At 37.9% G+C, this 22,110-nt stretch overlaps 1 protein-coding gene across 2 annotated transcripts; it reads left to right on the top strand.

Annotated features, from left to right (window-relative positions):
* The first annotated feature begins 1,677 nt into the window (after nt 1-1,677).
* LOC100698153 (retinoic acid receptor beta) lies at nt 1,678-19,017 on the top strand. Of its 2 annotated transcripts, XM_025911859.1 has the most exons (9): nt 1,678-1,783; nt 2,143-2,821; nt 6,917-7,077; nt 7,630-7,771; nt 11,131-11,297; nt 13,251-13,427; nt 14,320-14,524; nt 14,623-14,781; nt 17,005-19,017. In XM_025911859.1, exons 2-9 carry the CDS (start codon nt 2,611-2,613, stop codon nt 17,175-17,177), a joined length of 1,395 nt encoding a protein of 464 aa, XP_025767644.1. In that variant the 5' UTR covers nt 1,678-1,783; nt 2,143-2,610; the 3' UTR covers nt 17,178-19,017. The 2 variants fall into 2 exon arrangements, with proteins under 2 accessions (XP_025767644.1, XP_025767645.1); XM_025911860.1 differs by lacking the exons at nt 1,678-1,783; nt 2,143-2,821 and adding an exon at nt 5,297-5,638.
* The last annotated feature ends 3,093 nt before the right edge of the window (nt 19,018-22,110 follow it).

Below are 22,110 nucleotides of genomic sequence, written 5' to 3'. Positions count from 1 at the left end.
GAGAAAATTTCTAGGGTTAAAAAGCAAAGCCAACACTGCCTTAAACTTCTATTCTTTTTAATGAGCAGGAGTTGAGTAACTCCTTTGGCTGCAAAATGACTTCCTGTTGTGTGGAAAAATGGTCCTTGACTCCATTTCTTTTTGACCTCGGTAAACACTTTCGGGTGAACTCTGTGGGCTCAGTTACTAGTTTCCAGTCGGCTGGAGCCAGCAGTATTGTTTCACTGCAGGCTAATGTCAATACACATGTAGAAAACATGGTCATATTGCTTTTATTGAGGGGTTACAGGTTACTCTGACACAGCCTTCATGCAATATCACATAGATATTAAAAATGCTGTCGTCTGTGGCTAGTTGCAGGTGGTGTTGTAACATCTTGAAAACAACAACAACAAATAACTGGTTTTGTAGATTCAAATTATGAATAGTCAGTCCAACCTACTACTACTTCTGTTACCCACTACTGGGCTTTGGACTAGTCAGCTAGTTACCCACAAGTTCCTCCATCATTGCGTTTTTAAACCACACATCACAAGCATGAGTTGGATATAACCAAGGGACACTGCACACTTGTTGGCTATTGATTTGTCAATCACATGGTAAAACAAACTCTGCTTTAACTTCTTCTTTAGCTCTAATAGTGACCATATTTGCAAAATGAGCTTTATGTTGTATGAATTTATTGAAACTAACAGAGGAGACCATAAACTCAAGGGGCTGCTTCCCTGTAAACTTCAATCAGACTTCCTTTAGAAACCAAAGAAGTCACTCCCCTGCTGGCAATTGGAAAAATGCAGGTTTAAGGTAAGAGTGTGCAATACCTGTGAAAGAAGCATAGCAAGAAATCAGGTGAAGTAATGCAGTTGTTTTTAATGAGAAAGAAAAATACATAATATGAAACAAGGGATGAAATGTAATTACTTAATTATGCTGCTGTACATCTGCTAGATCAAAAACAGGTAAAAGGTGGAGCTGTAGCATTTACTACTACTACAACTAATAATAATAATAATTATTATTATTATTATTATTATCATTACTATTATAATAATGAACTTTTCAACATTCTATAAATTCCAATTGCTAGGTAAGATATTAGCACCAAAAATAAATAAGGATATAAGAATTTAAAAAATGTCCGTGTGATTTAACACAGAATACTTCAATACTTCAGCCAACTTCAACAGGATCGTTCCTACTGATGCTGTTGGTGTTTTATGTGAAATTCTCTCTCTAAATTAATTATATATAATGTGTAGTTGTCATCATTAAGGGTGTTGATTGGTCAATTTTTTTTTTAACTTTCTGACTTGCTGTCTCCCTCTGAATCCAGTCTCTATGATAAGCTATAACCTAACTATGATAAGTGAACCTAATTTCAGCTCCATATATCAGGGACATGAATACATATTATCAGCTATCTCTCACTATCAAGGCAAACCTTAATTCTTACAGGTCTCCAAAATCTTCAGAGTTATGATGAATTTCCAAGTTTCCCCACAATAATCAAGGGATTCTTTTTTGTATTCACTGATTAGATTTAAAAAAAAAAAAAAAAAAAAAAAAAAAAAAAAACAAGCAGTAAACGTGAGTCTTTTCTCCCCTTTTTTCTGCTGCCTATTTCACAGTAAGAAATTACAATGTGTGACTCAACAAATTTTTGTAGTAAATTATCCTAAAACGGCTGTTAAGATGTTAAAATAGCACATGCATCACAGGCTTAGATGTGCCTGTGGATGTATCACAGCTTCTTTTATTTGGTGCTGCATCATATGAATTCTTTGTAAGGGTGACAGATGAGTATATGTTAAAAAAAAAAAAAATCCACTTCTGAATAAATAATAGTAAATATTTCATACATCTGTGCCTTGTGTTGGCATTCAGCTGATTCTAATTAAATTTTAAAGACAGAAACTCTGATGTGAGGTGGGTCCTCGTATTGCATCGTTAGTAATGTAGGTAAATGTTTCATGGCTCTTCTCTGCGATGGATCATTGTTGATACTTTTACTGTCCATTTTGAGTTAGTTGTAAGAGGTGAAGTCCTTTATCAATGGTGGCAATCTTTTAATTTTAACTCTCTGACGTTAGCTCCTGAAAGGTTTCTCGACTGAGGCCGACTGCTTTTATGTTTTCCACCCAGTACGGATACTTTTACTCGAGTAAAGGACCTCAGTGCTCGTTTCCACCTCTGCTGGTGATGTCAGACAGCGGCTGGGTCATGTGAAGGGCAGCAGCGGAGGAGGAGGTTCATGGAGAGTTCACTCGCATACATTAGGTAACACCATCGGTCGCTGTGACATAACTAGTATGAAGCAGGTTGAATTGAGACATTTGTCAATAAAGAAGAGATAAGTGGAAGAAGTTCTGCAACAAACTTTGTTATGCAAAGCAGCCTGAATGCGCTTTACCGATGCTCTCTGATGGAGGACTACAGCCCGCTGGCTGCGCATCAACATGCAGTTTGTGACCATCTGTGGGAAATATAGGTTTGTTCCTGCTCCCCTCTGAACATAACGCAGGCATGCTTCACTGTTAACACAGTTTGCATCAAGTGAGTTTTAAACTACTTCGGTGCAGAGAGAAATCACCCTGTCTGAAGGATTTTCCTATGCGGACGACATTCCCATACGGACTTCACGGAGACTCAGGACAGATCATGTTCGACTATATGGAGTTTCAAGTTTTCGGACCTGGGGAAATCGTGGACTTCTACAGCACTTCCAGTCCTTCTTGCATGTTGCAGGAGCAAGACCAGGATTTGGCAGCGTTCTTCCCCGAGCTGATCGAGTCCGACTGGCAGGAGCACCGGTACTCGCAATGTAGGTGAAACTGAGGATGAGTGATGTTGTGGTGAGCAGAAAGATCCTAATTTGTTTCGGTGTCCAGTGGAAAAAATATCTAAATTCAATTCAGACCAATTCACCTTTATTTGTATAGCGCCAAATGCCTCGAGGCGCTTAATCCTCTGAAGAGAAATCAGAGCCAGGCCATGTGATTTTACTGACATTATTTCACCCAGAATAAGAAACACCCACGTTTGCCTCCATCTGTGCAGGATATCCTCCAACCTGAAACCTCAAAAGGTTCTCAAAACGAATTTATATAAAGTGAGTTTCTTACCAGTTTTACCAGAATTTATAAAGCATCAAGTCTGAAAATGCTAACTGTAAAAGATTCAATTAAATATTAAAAAAAAACTGGGGGGAAATAAAAGTAGAGATTTTTTTTGTTTTTTGTTTTTTTAAAACATGTATACGTGTATTACAGGATAAAAGAGTGTTTCTTATTACAATGACATGGAATGTAATTTAAAAAGCCAGTTATAATATACTTTAATACCTGAACAAAGTGGTACAAGACTGTGAATGCATGCAAGATTAGATTCAGTACAGACACTGGAAGCAAACCAGTGCAAGGATAGTTTTCTCTTAGTTCATGACTTAAGTATTGTATTTAATCAAATGTGCATTTAGCTTTTTATTTAGATTTTTCTACTTTTGAATCATGAACTTGTGATTTGATTGTGTTTGCAAAGGGATGCATTTATATAACACTTAACTAAATTCTTACTTTAAACTAATATCCACATTAACATACCTGTACAAACATAATGGACTTTATAAACTTTAAGCCCCTTATCCCTCTAGGATCAACACACACACCTTCAAAGTAAAGCCCAAGGACGATTTGAACCCAGAACCTTCTTGCTGGTATTAAGCACTGCACTGACCATGATGCACTTCATCATACTGTGTATGACCTGCTATTAAATGGTCATCTGCTGCCTTTTAATATTTAAAGGCTGAGATAAAATGAAGCGTTATCTATTCTACATTCTTGTGCTCTGTATCTAAATGCTTTGATGCTTTTCGGGAGCCTCTTTTCTCTTAATAGATAAAGGATGTGAGAAGAAAGTGAAAACAGACTACTGAGCACATGGCAGCTCATGTCTGTGTGGTCGTCTTGGTCTGTGTTTGGGTCTGTCCAGGGACGGTCACTTTGGGGTCACCCCGAGTTCACCGGATGGTCACCGGCTCAAGAGGTCAGAGGAGAGTCAGACTGTTGCCAAAAGTGGAAGTAGCATTTTTATTGGAATAAAGCATCAGTACGGCAATTTAAAAATATAAACTGTCAATAGTTAAAGTACTTATCCTGGAGTACAACCTGGAATCTAGGAAAACCAGGAAACTAGGCAAGAAAAACTATTAGACTTTAGATATTTTGGTCCTACTAATCAGGTTTGGGTTTTTATTCCCCCTCTCACAAATAATAATAATAATATTATTATTTTAGCAATAGAACATACAATAGCATGTTAGAAATGGGGACAAAACGTACATACATGGATTTTACAAAAACAAAATAAAACTATGTAACATTTTTTTTTTTTATGTAATCACTGAATTGCTATTTACTCATATGATGGTAAATATCTGTTGTTTTAGTCACTTGTGTCAAGAAAAACTGCCACTATGTTGCTGTTTCCAACTTCTTTCTATATGACAGAAAATAAAATAGTGTTGTGTAATAAACTGAACTCTGACAAGTTATGATGACCACATTTCATCTGTTTCTGACATTTAATTGGATAATCACGAAAATAATTGTTGTAGGGCAGAAATAACTTTGAATTAACCTGATAATTATTATCATTACTGATAAATCTGCAGACCATTTTCCCTTGAAAAAAATCTTCAAATGTGAATTTAAACGACAATAATTTCACAATAAGAAAAGGAAAAAACAGTAAATATATTACAGTGGAAAATCTGTAAACATAGTTTTTGTTTGTCATGTTTTAAACAGCTTAGCTGATTGTAGCAAGTCAAAAAAAAATTAGAAAAATAGGAAGTTCCTTTATCGAAGGTTGCAGGTTGCATAATAGGTAACTGAGGTTATTCACAAATATAAGGGGTGAATCCCTGCTTTCAGTATCACTAATAAATAACCCAGCAGGCATCAAGCAGCATGCGGCCTTAATAATTAAGCTTTACTAGTCTTTAATACCAAGTCAAGCATTTGTTATTTTATCCAGCTACATGTTGCAGCTCGTGCCTTACTGTAAACCACAATCAAAGGCTTTTAAACTTATCTCTGCCTCCAAAATCTTTTAATGTTTTTCTAGATTTATTGTTTGACTCAAACAGTGCATTGTGGTATACATCAAACAGCACCATCCAAAACAGCACCATCTAAATTGGGATGGGGGCAACCCTCTTTCCCCTACCAAATCACTTACACCACCCTGCCACACACACTTTCTGTTTCTCCGTCCTCCCTCTCATCAGTCAGTTGGGCTTGTGGCATGCTCCTGCATTGTTTTGGATCTGGGGAGCAATCGGCCTGATGGGGGTGGGATCCTAGTTTGACCCGCCGATTCCAGGTTCAACCAGAGGCCACGGATTCAAGGGGATGGATATGAACAATTTTTCTCGTTTTGTCCCCTTTTCAAAACAGCTTTCTTGGTTTTGTGTCAGGGCTGGAGCAGCGGAGGTGATCAGAGAGCCAGCAGGGAGGCCGAACGAGCCCCCCAGGCCGGACAAAGTATCTTCTTGGAAATGGCTTTAAAGTGGGAGTGTTGAGTGCTATGGTGGATGTGAAGTGAAACATTCAGTGGAAAAAAATGCTGTGCTACAGTAGGTCACCACATGTGGAAAGCTGTAGATATATTACTGAGCCTGTTTGTGACTCATTTTCAAATTTATGAAGCAGAGATGTGATACATGCCTGTTTAATTTTATTTGTGCAAACTGAGCGTTGTGTTTGAAGTAGTGGGGCTGTACAGGATCATAATCTGCCACAGAAAAAAGGCAAGATTAGTCTACGTTTGGCTCAGTGAAGGAATCACAAGGTGATTTCATTAAAAAGTTGGTTGTCTGTCCTATTCAGGTCTGATCGGCCACGATCCCTGTCTGAATATATGTGTAACCATTTAATATAACTCTCAGTGTCCAGTGCAGGGTCAATCTATCCTATTGTCACGACTAAAAGTTAACAGAAGGTGCTTTGTATATTTGGACGCAATAAAGCTTTTTTCGTTCCTTTGTTGTTTTGGGTAGACAGGCCCGAGACTTTGTGTCACACACACAGACTGCAGCGTTTTATCAAAAATAATTAAACCTTCAGAGTTTTCTAGGATGTGAAATCAGTAACTTAACAGGATAACATTGTCAGACGGGCCACAATAAAAAAAAAATGCATTGTCATGCACTGCAGGTTACTGCTGTAATTTCATTGGTCACAAAAGTGCCATAATTTGCCATATCGCTCTCATATGCAGTCTGTTATTCTTCTATGTGTCCTGTTAGTGAATGTTGAATGAAAACCGAATATTCTTGAAACCTTATTGTTATAAAAACTCTTCTGAAGCATGCAAGCAGTCCATTAAATAACCTCTACATTTTAATACAATCTGCCTTTTGTGTGTCTGAGCTCTTTTTGCTTCATCGGGTCAGAAATGCTTCATCAGTAATTTTCAACTCATCACTAAATGTTTGTATTTCTACTTGTTAGGTCTGCTTTGAGGAAAACCTTAGAATGCTTTGCAGATAAAAGGTCTAAAGTACATTTCATGTATGATGATAAGTAATTATTTTTGTTACGGCTTATTTTGTTGACAGGCTTGTCGCTGTATATATTAGACAAATATAAAGCTTAACAAGTAAATAATTTCATTTTTAAAACTGTGCAAGGCAACAACTTACTGTATGTTACAAAATGAATGAAAGCTTCATCTGTAATGAGCAATTTTTCATGTTCTGGCTCCTCGTTGCAGCTGTTATTTCCCACCAATATTTCAGCTTCAGTATTTAAATGATGCGCTGAGTTTGATATCCGTTTGAATAAATTTAATTGTCGCAGTTTTATTCTCCCTAAGATGCTCGTTTGATTTGATATAATGTTGTGTTTTTCAGCGGTGGAAAGTCAGAGTTCCAGCTCCAGCTTCAGCTCGGACGACCTGTTTACCCGTCCTGCCTCACCACCTCCACCTCCACGCACTTACAAGCCCTGCTTTGTGTGTCAGGACAAGTCCTCGGGCTACCACTACGGAGTCAGCGCCTGCGAGGGCTGCAAGGTAACACATCAGGCCGGTGGTCTGCTTTACAATGCCCCCTCTGTTAAGCTTAGAAGAAATCCCAGACTTTGTCTTTTAAAAGTAAGTCCCTGTGTCATGCTTGTATTTACAAAATGCTCTTCATTTTTCCTACTAATCTCCTAAACAGATAAACGAACAAACACCTTAATGTGTGAAATGTGACAATACCATATGTTTTAGTGTTTTTCCTGTATAAATTCACACAAATTTTTACCTAAATCAGTTCAAATTAGATGAACCACTGGATAGACAGACAGTATTTTGGGGTTGTATTTCTTAATCCTTTCCTTTCCTTTTTTTTGAAGAACAAACAAATCAGTTGAACTCTTTGTTTGGGATAAATATCTTAAATACATTTAAATAGGCTAAATATTTATTCTTTAGGTGTAAAGGAAGATTAAATTTAGGAGTAAATTAATCTTTCTTTGTCTAGCTTTAAAGTCCACACAGTCCTGTTTTCACATTATAGCAACTTAATAGCTTAATCAATTAATATCTTATCATTCATTCATTGTCCCTGTCTCTCTGCAGGGCTTCTTCCGCCGCAGCGTGCAGAAAAACATGGTGTATACCTGTCACCGCGACAGGAACTGTATCATTAACAAGATCACCAGGAACCGCTGTCAGTACTGTCGGCTGCAGAGGTGTTTCGCTGTGGGAATGTCTAAGGAGTGTAAGTGTCAGATCCTCTCTGATTCACAGCAGGCCTCGTGGGATTTAGAGTCAAAATTAAACTTTTCTTGTAAAATGATTCATCTGCTGTTACAAACATGACTAAAAGGTCAGTGCAGTCATGTTGTCAATTTGAATGACCAACTCAAGTTTATCAGCAGAAGAGCTGGTCAGTTCGTGAGTGTGGTTTACTCGTTTGTTGGCTCGATATTACTGATAAACTGAAGTTATTTGCCTCACGTTTTATGCAATACTGTGTTCTGGGTTTGTGGTTTTCTTGGGATGAGCGAGTGTTCAGAAATGTGATATAAGGAAACTGCATATTTGAGAACTGGATATAACTGTGTAACCTTGGACAAATAGTGCAGCACAAAAGAAACTCTCTCCATCCAACAACCTATTTTCTCACCAGCTTATCTAACTCTGGGTCATGAAGGGGGAGGCTTTGGCCTATCGCAGCTGACTGTAAGCGAGAAATCACCCCTCTCAAGTTTAAATGGTGTCACCTTACTGAGATACTCTGATAAAAACCGTCATATAAGCGGCCTATTTATTACTCTACAATCAGAGCAACAAGCAATGCATTAAAGTTTTAATGCAATTTGTTATTACTTATATGGTGGTAAACATGCACAAAAGAAGGAACACATTGTTTCCCATAAAAGGTGCCTGCCATTAAAACTTGTGTAAAATTTCAGTTATCAGTTAAAAATCAAGTTTAACATCTATTTTTATCGATCAGTGTGTTTACAGCAAAGTCTGGATTATTACATGTACATTAAAAATGTCTTATTTCTTTCGATATTAAAGAAATAATAATATAAAAAACTAAATGTGCAAGAAAATGAGCAGGAAAATGCTCCTCTTATTGATATGTGGTAATCACTATTCAAGAAAGTCTTTTTTCAGAAAACTTTTAAGCTAAAGTGGAAGAAAAAGAAATTAAACGTCTTTTGTCAATTCAAAACGCATAACAAAGACTGCAAGAATCATGTGTTTTAATACATGTCTGTCAGCATATTTAGATTCTTTATTGTTTGATTGAAACTGCATTAAACTGGATAGCACTGTAAGACTGAAAATCCATAGTTTTGTTTGTCAGAGACGTAGTCAATAACAAAAATATATAAAATCAAGAATAACAAAAGCATGTGTAGTACAAAGGTAATGGATATTAAAGCAAACTAAATTATAGGTACATAATAAAGGTGCAGCTCAAGAACCGCTGATGCACTCTTGAGCTCTCACAGCGAGTTGTAATGCTTTGCCACCTTAATAAAAACAAGATTTTCCTTTTGTTAGTGGGTTAGCAAATCTTTTTTTAGTGTGGTAACAACAAACGTCTTTATTTTAGAATATATAATTAGTTGTAAGTGAGAAAAATGTGTAAATAACCCTTTAACATATGATTTTCTCTTTTTTTATAAGTTATCTGTGAAGTACAGCAGCTCTCGGGCACAGGGGCTGTACAATAGAAACAAAGGCTCTAATACCCAGCAGTGCAGTGACCTAAATAACTGAGAATGTGTTATGTGGAATGAGCAAAGGGCGGCGACAGGCCGACACTGAAGGATCCACCCATCCACATGTTTTCATTATTGTCTTTCTATGCTCAAACACGTTACATAAACATATCACATGTAGTGGACAGACGGATGCTATGTAACTGCTCTCGGGCTGTTTCAGGCAGCGTGTAACATGATCTCTGTTGGAGTGTTTACACAATGACGGCTGGATGTAGGGCATACACAGGGAGGAGGAAGAGGAGGAGTGGTTGGAGTTAAGTGTTGCATAATCCTGAGCTTTCCTGACATGTGTGTAGCCGTCTGAGGCAGTGGGACACAGAGAAACGTGTTGACACTGTTCCCAAAGTGATTATGAAAAGCTAACCTGGTTACACTGCTTTCACGTGCTGCCTGGAATAACACATAAGCTCAGTGACACCTGCTTTCATTCCAGGAAGTAGTTTAAATTATTAAGAACCATAACTGAAATTCCAGTGAGCTCTATTTAAATCACACCTGATTTCTGAACATCGTTAAGGCAAAATGAGTTAAAACCCCCATTCATGTACTGGTGAATGCAGTCTCCTGCGTCCCGATTAAAGGAACAGTTGTGTTTGGCTAATGGTGAGATCAGGGATCGACCAGGGAACACTATCTGTTGCAGGACTTCCTGTTTTTCTGTTGTTTTATACAGAGATATGTCAGATTACAAGAAAAACTAACATAGAGTTCAATGTTTCTTCACTGAAACTCTGCTTAAGGGATGAAGACAATTTTTCATAAGATATCCCCTCGTTTCATACGACTTATTGACACACGTGTCTTCACAGTACTTACAGGTGTTGTTTATTGTCTATCTTGGCGCATTGAGATTTTTTGTGAAAGCTCTTATCCACCAGTGTACGTTACATCCTTGGATCACATCGTGTGCTTTTGTCGTTTTCTTGACTAAAACACTGATGCAGCCTTATTTATCAGGATATTCTTGCTTTGCCTCCAGCTTGCTTACTGACTTACATTAATCAGAAAAGTGTGGGACATTATTGACTTTGGTCCCAAGACTCCTAACTTCTGTCTGTGCAGAAAGTTAACACTGAATTTGAAAAAAATAGTGTGGCTCCTGCTTCTGGAGTCAACTGCAAAATCAGCTAATCTTAAGGATCTGGTCTCAAAAAAGGAGTCTGACAGGATTTTAAGTGATCAGCATACACATACAGACGATTACCTACACTTGTGCTTTTGGTCAGTTTAGTTTAAAGATGAACATGTATAGCACATTAATTTTAAACTTCCGTAGGAGTTTAAATGGGTTGAGTTATGTTCATCCTAAAGTGTTGAAACCTTTAGATGAGGATGGTTGCCTGGCAGAGCGTGCTCTAATTGTGATATAAATCTTTAATTATAAGATAAATTTAATCACTAAGAACAGCTGTTTTCATTTTCAGTGATTCTTTGCTCTTCGGGCACTAATGAACCCAAACCATGCTACCAAAATGCCTCCCATAGCATATCAGAGCCACTGGATCACCTCACTGTAGGGATCAGTTATCAGGTTGTTTCTTTGTTTGTGTCGTTGTACGATTCTCCCTGTGTATTTGGCCTCAGACAGAAAACAAAAAAAACAACTTTTTTTTCATATTACACCCTTTTTTGTTCTTTTAAAAGGTTAGTTTATTAACTTGAGCGTTTTTAATATAAATACTCAAAATTAAAGCTTTAGAAAGTTGTTTTGTAGTATTAATATTTATTTAAAGAGAGAATGATACCAGTTTAACCATTTTTGAACCACCTCTGGAACTGCTCGAATACCTTATTTGCTAATCATCTTATACTCTGCGTTATTCGTTTTCCCCAGCGGTGAGAAACGACAGAAACAAGAGGAAGGGGAAGAAGGAAGCAGTGAAGATGACCATCATGGAGACGTACGAGCTGACAGCAGAGCTCGGCCTGATCGTGGAGAAAATATGCAGAGCTCATAGAGAGACCTTCCCCTCCCTTTGCCAGCTGGGAAAATACACCACAGTAAGTCCGGACATGAAGCTAACGTTTCAAAACAATAATCTTTACAGAAGGAAGACAAACTGCAAAGAGGAAAAGATCAAAGCTGTGAGGTCTGTCCAGCACTTTATTATGATTTTAATTGACTTGGGTAAACCGTGTATGGATGTGTAGATGCAGGAGAATTTGAATGTATATGGCAGAAAAAGAAAAATAAGATTATATATCCCAAAATGTTGATACATTTTACTTATTTTAAACTAAATATGAAAAAACCCCTGGAAGCTCTGGAAACTCTTTTTTAAAGATATGCTGGTATGATATGATACAACAGATATGACATTACAAGAACTGAGCTTATGTAATCAGCACTGTTGCCTTTTTACAAAAGTGCCATTACATAAATATGGTTTGGCAACTTAAGTGAGCGATGCCTGGAAGTATGAGTCAAACCAGGAAACATGTATGAATACGAATGACACGTGTTGTTCTGCTCAAGAAAGATTATAAACACAATAGTACACTAAGGCTGAGATCTAAGACCTACATCCTAACAGGGCAGCAGATAATAGAAAAAAAAATCTTTCAAAAGTGGATACTAAATATGGACGTTTGTCCCTCTGGAGCCATTGACTTAAAAATCAATTAGCCTCTTGAATTTGAGCATTTTTTTAATTTCATTTCCATCTTAGAAAACAACTCTTTATCAAAAAATTTTAACTGCCGGATTTAGAGGTTTTACTCTTCTTTTGACTATAAGTTAGTCAGTTTTAATAGTGAATTTATTTAGGGCCTCTTCTTTTAGGCCAAATAAAAGAACTGAGACAACACATATGTCACATGTTTTTCCAATGATCCAATGACAACTGTAGCTCCTCCGTGCTGTGTGGATTGAGGGATTATCCTTTTGCCCCTTTGATAACTCTTCAGACATCAGACATCTTCTTTTAACCACTTATCTAGTTAAGAGATCCCAAACATTAGGTGAGAGGGTACAGGGTTACACCAACCTCCAAGCATGTCTTTGGATAGCAGTCACTTTGCAGCACCAAGGTTATAGGGTTGACTATAACCTTGGTGCTGCAAAGTGACTGATGCACTACTGTTGTGTGCTACTCCTCAGCTGTTTGTTCAGACTGAAGGACCTGGGCATTGAACCACAGACCTTCTAAATGGTTACGGAGTGTAAGGGTTTCTATCCAAGAGATGTGCCTGAAACAAAAAATATTACTGCAGTTTTTTAAACCTCTGTGTAATTTCAGATTTTTAATGCTGACTTCTAGCTTTCATCATTAAAAGCATCCAAAACAGGCGGAACCAGTTTACTTTATCTGAAAAAAAATGCACATTTTCAGCCATTGTAGAAATGGCCAACATTTTGAATTTATTGAGCTTAATCGATAACAGTTAAAAAGTACATAAACAAATGTCAGTAAATGTTTACACTTGTGAATGATCACCTTGTAATGTTCAGTTATCTGTTATATTAAAATAGCTCAACATATCTCAAATAATTAGCATTAGCCTAACAGTTAGATCATTTTCATCATTACTCCTTTTTGAGGTGCACTTTCGTAGTATTCTCATATCATCATCTCAGTATTTTTATCCTTGTGTCTGAAACACTCTCCTTCTAGCCCAGCAACAAACAGATAGGGTTAGCAAATAAACCGTGTATGCACAGTGAAGCAATTAGCAGACTCAGCAAACTCACATACAGAGATATAAAAAAAACAGCTGAATGCTGGACTGTTTGAGGTCACCGTAAAGCTTTTTTATTGATTCTGATTGTGTAAATAGGTTTGTAAAAGTATGTCAGTATTGTATTTACTGCTCTTTGCTAATATCAAGTTTTCAAAATATTTCAAATTCAAATAATTCAGCTATGTGCACAGATTTTAAAAAGCACAACGCTGAAACAACATGTTTAGTTTGAGCCAAACACCTGATCTTCGATTTGTTTTGTCTGCTCTCTAGAACTCCAGTTCAGACCACCGGATCCAGTTGGATCTTGGCCTGTGGGACAAGTTCAGCGAGCTCGCCACCAAGTGCATCATCAAGGTGGTCGAGTTTGCCAAGCAAGTGCCGGGTTTCACTGGCCTGACCATCGCGGACCAGATCACTCTGCTCAAAGCCGCCTGCCTTGACATCTTGGTAGGTCTATTTCAAAAAATGGTTTTTGTTTGTTTTTTTTACCTTTAGATTTGTGGTTCGGCCCTCAAGCCTGACAAAAGCCTGACATATACTATAGTTTTCATTAAACACCTACCGTTTTATATTTTATTTCAGGTAAATGATCTGAACAAGTTATGTAAAGTTGCAGCTCTTCTTGCATTTCACACCTTTGGTAGATCTTGACTCACGTTGCCTGTCGACATTCATGCCAAAGACAAACTGACAGTAGCCCTCAGGCAGAGTGTTGCGTGTGTTCATCTCATTTGTCCTCCATCATTTGCTGCCAAGTCTGTCATAATTGCTTTTTCAGTCTGATAATTTAGCTGCACTCTCACAATCCCTGCAGGAAGTCCATCAAAAGCGCTGTGACAAAATTTCTCTGATGAATGACTCTGGGAATTTTGTTTTCCTGATTTTGTTTTCATATTTTTCCCTAGAAATGTGATGCACTCTTTGAACACCAATTATATATTAATTAAAATTTGTATTCAAGCAATTCTAAAGAAACAGGGCACAGCAAGTAATATTATTTAAGGTTTAGATGACACTGAGTTGGACTGATGTCTAGAGTGGCCTGCTGTTACTCATACAGATGAGATACAATCACAAAGAAATGATAAAAACAACTAGAAAAGCCTGAGTATTAAAAGCAGGAAGGTTTATTTCTAAACAGTTATGCAATATAAGTATTGAACCATATGATAAAGGCCTTCTGCCTACAATTTTTGAATGATAAGGATTGACACATTTGTTTGTTTGCTTTTTGAGTCTGTTGTTCTTGGTTGATTATTTAACATTCATTAAAGACAAATACAATATTATTGAAAAAAATGATTTGGTACTTGTACACATACATGTTTCCTACTTTTAGATCTTGAGGATTTGCACTCGCTATACTCCTGACCAGGACACCATGACCTTCTCCGATGGCTTGACACTGACTCGTACTCAGATCCACAACGCAGGATTCGGGCCACTGACGGATCAGGTTTTCACTTTTGCTGGGCAGCTGCTGCCGCTAGAGATGGATGACACGGAAAGTGGGCTCCTCAGTGCCATCTGTCTTGTCTCTGGAGGTACTAAGTCTTCACAATCCCAGTTACATTTGTAGAAATATGACATCAACAACTCCAAATTTGAAATTGCTGAAATGTTAAATATCTGTCTTGGGCAGACCGGGAGGACCTAGAGGAGCCATCCAAGGTAGAAGTCCTGCAGGAGCCTCTGCTGGAGGCGCTGAAGATCTACTCCCGTAAGCGGCGACCCAGCATGCCCCTGATGTTCCCCAAGGCCCTCATGAAGATCACCGACCTACGTAGCATCAGCGCTAAAGGTCAGAGGCACCCCACCTTGTCATAAAGATTATAGTTTGTTACAGTTTGTACAATCCTGCTATTCTATTTTGAATGACTGCTAATGTTACTGCATTACTTTTGTCCGAAATGTAAAACCTTTCTGATCAGAGCTTTGCTGTTTTTTGCTTTCTTTGTGCTATTAAGTCTGAAGTCATGTTTACCCAGGATTAGTAATAAGTATTATGTATTAGATGAATGTCACATGATTAAGCATTCATAAGATATTAACAAGCACTTAATTCATCATTTATATAGCATCACTCCTCCTTAGTATGTCATTTATAAATACAGCTATATTATTATGATCATAATTGTTACTAGAAGTGATGATGCATTGGAAGGCAGCCCCTGTAGCTGTACATGGTGTAACAGAAACAGATGAACAAACATATCTGTATTTATAAATGACATACTAAGGAGGAGTATTGCTATATAAATGATGAATTAAGCACTTGTTAATGCCTTACTAATACCTTAATACATTTTTATAAAGTATTACCTGCAGGTCCTCCTATCACCTTTTTGTCTTTTGAAAATGTTAAATTTATTTTATTTTTTGTTTAATTCCTCTGGATACAAACTGGGTGGAAATAACTTTGGGTCTTGTGGAATTTCCTTTGAATGTTTTCAAATCTTCCTTTTCCCAAAGTGCTTTCATCCTTCTGCACAGTGTTTGTTGAGTGTCTCACAGTGAACTTGCTGTCATCAGTGGCTGCCTGCTACAGAACTAGTGTTACTATTAATAGGCTACCAAATAATGGTTGAGCAAAGTGTTCTTTGCCTCATGCTGCAAGGCATGTTATGCATTTCATCCTCCTCTTAGTGTAACCGGTGGGTTCCTACATTGTGTATCTGACACACTCCAGCTCCTCTCCCACAGGGGAATTGTAGAAAAGGTGCTGTGCATTTATTTTCACATTAAACATAAAGTACAAACTTATGTGCAGCATATTTGACACAAGTTAAAAACCAACACAAAATTTGACATACCTGACAATCAAAGGTGAAAAAGAAAGACCTCCAAGTCAACAAGTGGGATGGGAGTTAGCTCAACCCACCACAACTTCGATGCTAGCAGCACTTGTCTGCTAATGCTAGCATTACCAGCACCTACACACATATACAACACACACGTGTCACATATTCACAGCATTCAGTAGAGACAGGCCTAAAAATAACAGTAATGAAATAAATACACAATAACAAATATCAGGATGGATAAAGATATGAATAGTGTGGGGGAAAAAAAATACCAACCTCTCCCACAGTAGAAAAATGTAGAAAAGGGGAAAGGCCAAAGCTGTACTCCAAATTTATAGGTGTGCAACACAGAAAAAGAAAAGGATAAGTACAGGTGTGGAGGTCCCAAGAGTCATGTATATCAGGAACATTCTGTGGTTTGGAACAGATTTTGTGTAATTATATCATATATGTTATTTACGATCTGTTACTTGTTACATTAGGCTTGGCTTTTCTGGTAGATCTGTTCTTGCTTTTTCAGTGAATGAGTGTCCATGCCATGGAAACACATAACTCTCCTGGATTTGCTCCTAAAATGCTGCCCAAACTTTCATTTGTAAATGCCTCACAAAGCTTTTACAGATTAAAAGACCAAAATTCATTATATTTGACATGTTTGTTTCTTAGTTCAGTTTCCAACAAGTTCATTTGTTTTAGTGAAGTTTTATTTCTTTAAAAAGTTTTAGTTTTAATTAGTTGTATTTTTTTTATCATCAAAAATGTGGAAAAATATGTGGTATTTGTCACTGAGGAAAAAAGTACGATGAGACAATATAATTTCTTAATAATAATAATGATAATATTAAGTCTCCTCAGGCTGTTTCTGTTGACTGATTTGGCCAAATTAATATTAATTTGTTGATTTGATCCTTTTTAACCAGTTTTATAAGTACACAGTATCAATTAAATAAGTGTTGGGGCTTCAAAAATCAGGGGTTTTTTATTTTCATTTCAACTAAAAAATGTATTTACTGCTCTTGGTTTTAGTCTGTTTTCCTCTGTCTTGGGCGATGATGATGTAGACAACCAGATTAATATTACTGGGCTTACCGGCCGTCAGCCCAATAATATTAAGCTGGTGTCAGTAAATACAGGTGAAACACTGACTTTGTTTATCTAAATCACATCAAGTCTCCCTGCCAATAAAGCTTTACATGTGCATTGTTAAACCATGTCTACAGGAGCTGAGCGAGTGGTGACACTGAAGATGGAGATCCCGGGCTCCATGCCTCCACTGATCGAGGAGATGCTGGAGGATCTGCAGAACCTGGAGAAACACCAGAAGTCGGTCACCACTCAGCACACTCACGCCGTCTCCTCACAGCACATGAACTCTGCTGGTTTCCTGCTCTGAAGCTGCTCAAAGAACTTTTCTTTCCTCCGAGGGAAATCGCTCAAACGTGCAGCTGCAGATCAGAGAGTAACTTACCTCAGTTATTGTCCAGAGGTCAGAGCTCGATCTGCGGATATGACTCCATGTTTAAAGAAGAGATTTAAATCACACATTAACAAGTATTTCTGTAAACTCAAATCCTGCTTCAAAGGAAGATGCAGTAATGCTTTAATCTCCATTTTTATAACCTCTGAGAATCACTCTCAGTTTTTTCTTTACTGTTTCTGGTTTTTACTGTATTTATATTTGCATGAGATATCACATGGATTAATTTTACCTCATTTAATAACACATTTAGCAGTAGTTATAGCAAGTTGTAAATATAAGGAATCAATCTTTAGGTTTTATATAAAAATTTCTCAAACAAAATTAAAGGGAAATGCAATGTTTTTTTCCTCCATAAGGGTAAGTGTTCATAATTGGAGTTAACAAACTAATGTGTCTGAACTGACACGCTGTAGAAAATGAGGGATTAATGTCAGAAACTCTTTGTGAAGCAGCTGTGGTAAAAATTTGCTGGAAATCTACTGGACTCATTTACAGCTTGACAGATTTATTACAAGAGTAAGCTAATGATAATATACAACTTTATTCTATCTTTCACTTTCTAAATGGAAAAAAGGTTTTCCATTATTATCATAAAGCATATTATTAGGGCTGGATATTATTGTTATTATTATTTTGATCCTGAGAAAACATGTTGGTTGCTGTATGAAGATTGTACAAAAAACATTTCCTAGATTTTCAGCCATGATTGTGCTGTGGCACCACTCTCCTTAACTTTCTCTGTAGTGCCAATATCAGGTGAAAAATATTTTTGACCGCTGTTTAAAGGAGGACCTATTGTGCTAGTCCTTATTTCCTGTCATATCTGTACTCTTACAGTGATAGATGCTTATATTAAAGATGGCAAAAAAATTTTAATATTGAGGTCTGAGCCAAAAGTTCAGGCTTCCTACAAACGACTGTTTGTTTGTTTGTTTGTTTGGTTATGGTGTTTTACACTTTTGGCACAGCTTCGGCCGTGAGCACAGGAACTTTGTCTTGAGAGGGGTAGCTAATCCGAAGAAAGAGGGAAGGGAGCTAAAATGTGCTGTTTCAGTGAACTGAGGGGCCAGTATAAGATAAATGTGTGAATCATACAAACCTACTCTAGTCCTACTCAAGTCCAGTAATAAAAGTATTTAACTGGAAATGAGCATAATCACTTCATAATAAAATACCTGCAAAGCTGACAACATTTCCATCAGCATGTGAATAATGATAGCCTTCTGTGAGTGTGTTAGCATTCAGATGTTCACATTTATCTTAAGGCGCTTAGCTGCTAGCATGGCTAAATGCCAGTTTCTGTAAGTCGTAATGAACTTCCTTTGCGCACAGAGTGGACCATGGACATTACAGTGACAGTATCACAGCATCTGAAATCTGAGTGACCGTAAATCCACACAAATGCTAACAAATTGCAACAAATGATGAGAAAATGTAATAAACTGTAACAAATTAGAAACTGGACTGATGATTTTACAATAAAGATACATGGACCTTAACCTGCTTTTTGTAAGCTGAGCGAGCATCCCGCGTACTGTAAGAACTCATATGTGCCTATTTTAATTGTGCCAAAACTTTTCTATATCTTGACATTTCTAAAAGTGATTTTACTTATTTTCATGTCCACATCCCAAATGTTGCAGTGAGACTGTATGCATTTTATCATTTTACATGTTGCATTAATTTGTTATATCACTAAACAGATCACATTTCATATGCTTTTCTTTGTTCTATTAAAGTCTTGTGAATGAAATTTTATGCTGGTCTGTCATGTTTCCACTGAGAATTTAAGTATTTATTTTTCTGGTTCAAGTTTAATTTCATGGGGCTGTGAGGTTGGTGAGGTCAGACCATATTTACTCTAAATGCTCATACTGCCCCCTGTTGATCAATCGGAGAACTGCATACGGCAGTAAATAATTTTATCTGATGACGTGTCCTAAGTGGGTGCAAGATTTAGAGGAAGGAGCTACGTTAGAGACTGCTGTCTAACATATTTTATCACTGCTAAAATGGAAAAAGTCCTGAGTATAAACAAATAATTACAGACCAAATGAGAATAAAATCACCAATGTACTTATTTCCCTTTCTTTGTGTATTGATTGTTGTGTGTCCTTTAAATTTCTTTAATGTTTCTTGTTTGTCTTTGTCTTTCCTATTACTTTATAATCTGTGTTTTTCATTTCTGCTGCATTTTTAAACCCTCGAAAACAAGACGATCATCATCTCAGTTGGTTTTTATAGTGATGAATAAACTTTCATCAGTCTGAAGTTTCAGCAAATCTGATTTATGTGTATGGGAAAATTAAATGAAACTGAAATTGTGTAATTAACAATTAAACCCTGACTGCAAGCAAACCTATTGTGCATGACACTTTCCAAATGAACCTCCATCAATATCAATGGTGGAAAGGGCTTTTCTTAATATTTCCCATTTAATTCTATTGTCTACTTACAATTATGAACTAAACATAAAGGAGCTATATTGTGATTTTTACTCTCTATATTAACCTGACTTGTTACTTGTTACTTGAAGTTAATACTGTTGATAACAGATGATAATAATCAGCCTAAATACAACACAGTTTTAAATTTCCTATATTTTCAAAAAGAGTAAAAGCTTAGGTCTGTGAAGGTTCTCATTCATCCAGGTCATCGTAGTCAAAGGAGTTTGCAAAGAAAAGCGTCTGGGCTTCTTTAAGTTGCTTGAAGACGTTTCACCTCTCATCCGAGAAGCTTCTTCAGTTCTAAGGTCAAATGGCCGAGAGTCCCTTGCCTTCAAGACCTTGAAAAGGACAAAATCATTGACCGCCTCACATATCACCGCCTTTATCCAGGGGATGCCATACCCTGCATTTATGGACTTCCTAAAATCCACAAGGAAGGGGTCCCACTCAGACCCATAGTCAGTAGCATAAACTCAGTCACTTATAACATTGCGAAACACCTTGCTACCATCCTTGCACCTCTCGTGGGGAACACCCCACACCACATCAAGAACTCCACCGACTTCACCGACAAGGTCCAGAAACTTACCCTGGATCCAGATGAAACCATGGTGTCCTTTGATGTAGTCTCTCTCTTCACTTGCATACCCACCACAGAAGCAGTGGAGACTGTCAGAAAACAACTACAAGAAGACAGCTCCTTGGAAGACAGGACCAACTTCACACCCGATCAGATTTGCACACTGTTAGACCTCTGCCTTACCACAACATACTTCAAATACAACGAAGGTTTCTACAGACAAAAACATGGCTGTGCCATGGGCTCCCCTGTGTCACCTATTGTAGCCAACCTTTACATGGAGGAAGTGGAAAGAAAGGCTCTTGGCTCTTTTAAAGGGAGAGTACCCAGCCACTGGTACAGATATGTAGATGACACCTGGGTCAAAATCAAGACACAAGGAGTGGAATCCTTCACTGCGCACATTAACGCCGTGGATAAAAACATCAAGTTCACCAGGGAAGACACAAAGGATTACTGTTTGCCTTTCCTGGACTGCGCTGTGCACATTGAAGAGAATGGCAACCTCAACATCGAAGTTTACCGGAAGCCCACACACACGGACCAGTACCTCCTCTTTGACTCCCATCACCCTCTGGAACACAAACTTGGAGTAATTAGGACCCTACACCACCGGGCAGAACATGTTCCCTCTAAGCCTGAAGGGAAAAAGAAGGAACACACACATGTAAAGGAAGCACTGAAAACATGTGGTTATCCTAACTGGGCGTTCATAAAGTCAGCAAAGAGGCACAGAAAAGAAGATCAGACACCAGCGAGGGAGGATAAGAAAGACAGACGCAACAACGTTGTCATCCCCTATGTAGCCGGTGTATCAGAGAAACTCAGGAGAGTTTTCTCCAAGCACGACATCCCAGTGTACTTCAGACCCAGCAACACACTCAGACATAAACTGGTTCACCCGAAAGACAAAACTCCAAAACACAGTCTGAACAACGTGGTGTATGCTGTACAGTGCAGCGAGGAATGCCCAGACCTCTACATTGGAGAGACCAAACAGCCACTTCACAAGCGCATGGCACAACATAGAAGAGCCACCTCCACAGGACAAGACTCAGCAGTCCACCTGCATCTTAAGGATAAAGGTCACTCTTTCGAGGATGCCAATGTTCACATATTGGACAGAGAGGACAGATGGTTTGAAAGAGGAGTGAAAGAGGCCATCTATGTCCACTGTGAGCGACCATCTTTGAACAGAGGCGGTGGTTTACGACACCAACTGTCTGCCATCTATAATCCAGTTTTGAGTTCCCTCCCCAGACGACTTAACGCCCAATCACATCCTGGGCCATCTGACCTCAGGAATTCACATGACAAGGTGGGGCCAGGTTTCACAATGAGCTCACCCGAAACCTTGGCTGATTAGGTCCCACACCCGCTTTCACACCTTGGCGCATGTGATTAGAGGATCACCAGGGGGTCCTTTGTCCCTCCTTGGGGGGATACTCCCACTGGGTTTAAATCTGGGACTCTCGGCCATTTGACCTTAGAACTGAAGAAGCTTCTCGGATGAGAGGTGAAACGTCTTCAAGCAACTTAAAGAAGTCCAGACGCTTTTCTTTGCAAACTCCTTTGACAGTAAAAGCTTAGATAACACACACACACACACACACACATTAAAAATATATACATATAGTTAAAATTAAAGTTATTTTTCTTTTATTTACTTTTATTTATTTACTTTTAATTTTGTTCAAATATATATTGCTGACAATAACTATTTATTTGCAATGCAGATCTTTATTTAGCTCTGACTTTGTGTATTGTTGTACTTTTACTTCATATGACTGCTTCTGCCATCACCATTCATTTGAGTCAA

The sequence above is a fragment of the Oreochromis niloticus genome, linkage group LG11 (assembly GCF_001858045.2).
Source record: "Oreochromis niloticus isolate F11D_XX linkage group LG11, O_niloticus_UMD_NMBU, whole genome shotgun sequence".
Lineage (NCBI taxonomy): Eukaryota > Metazoa > Chordata > Actinopteri > Cichliformes > Cichlidae > Oreochromis > Oreochromis niloticus.
Note: the sequence above shows the minus strand (reverse complement) of the source record. Positions and strands in the feature narration are given on the sequence as shown.

Bases quoted from the DNA above. Each gene is read 5' to 3' on its own strand.
- LOC100698153 (XM_025911859.1), top strand. From the start codon at position 2,611: ATGCGGACGACATTCCCATACGGACTTCACGGAGACTCAGGACAGATC. The intron at 7,078-7,629 runs GTAACACATCAG...GTCTCTCTGCAG, and splicing joins GCGCCTGCGAGGGCTGCAAG to GGCTTCTTCCGCCGCAGCGT. The intron at 11,298-13,250 runs GTAAGTCCGGAC...TCTGCTCTCTAG, and splicing joins AGCTGGGAAAATACACCACA to AACTCCAGTTCAGACCACCG.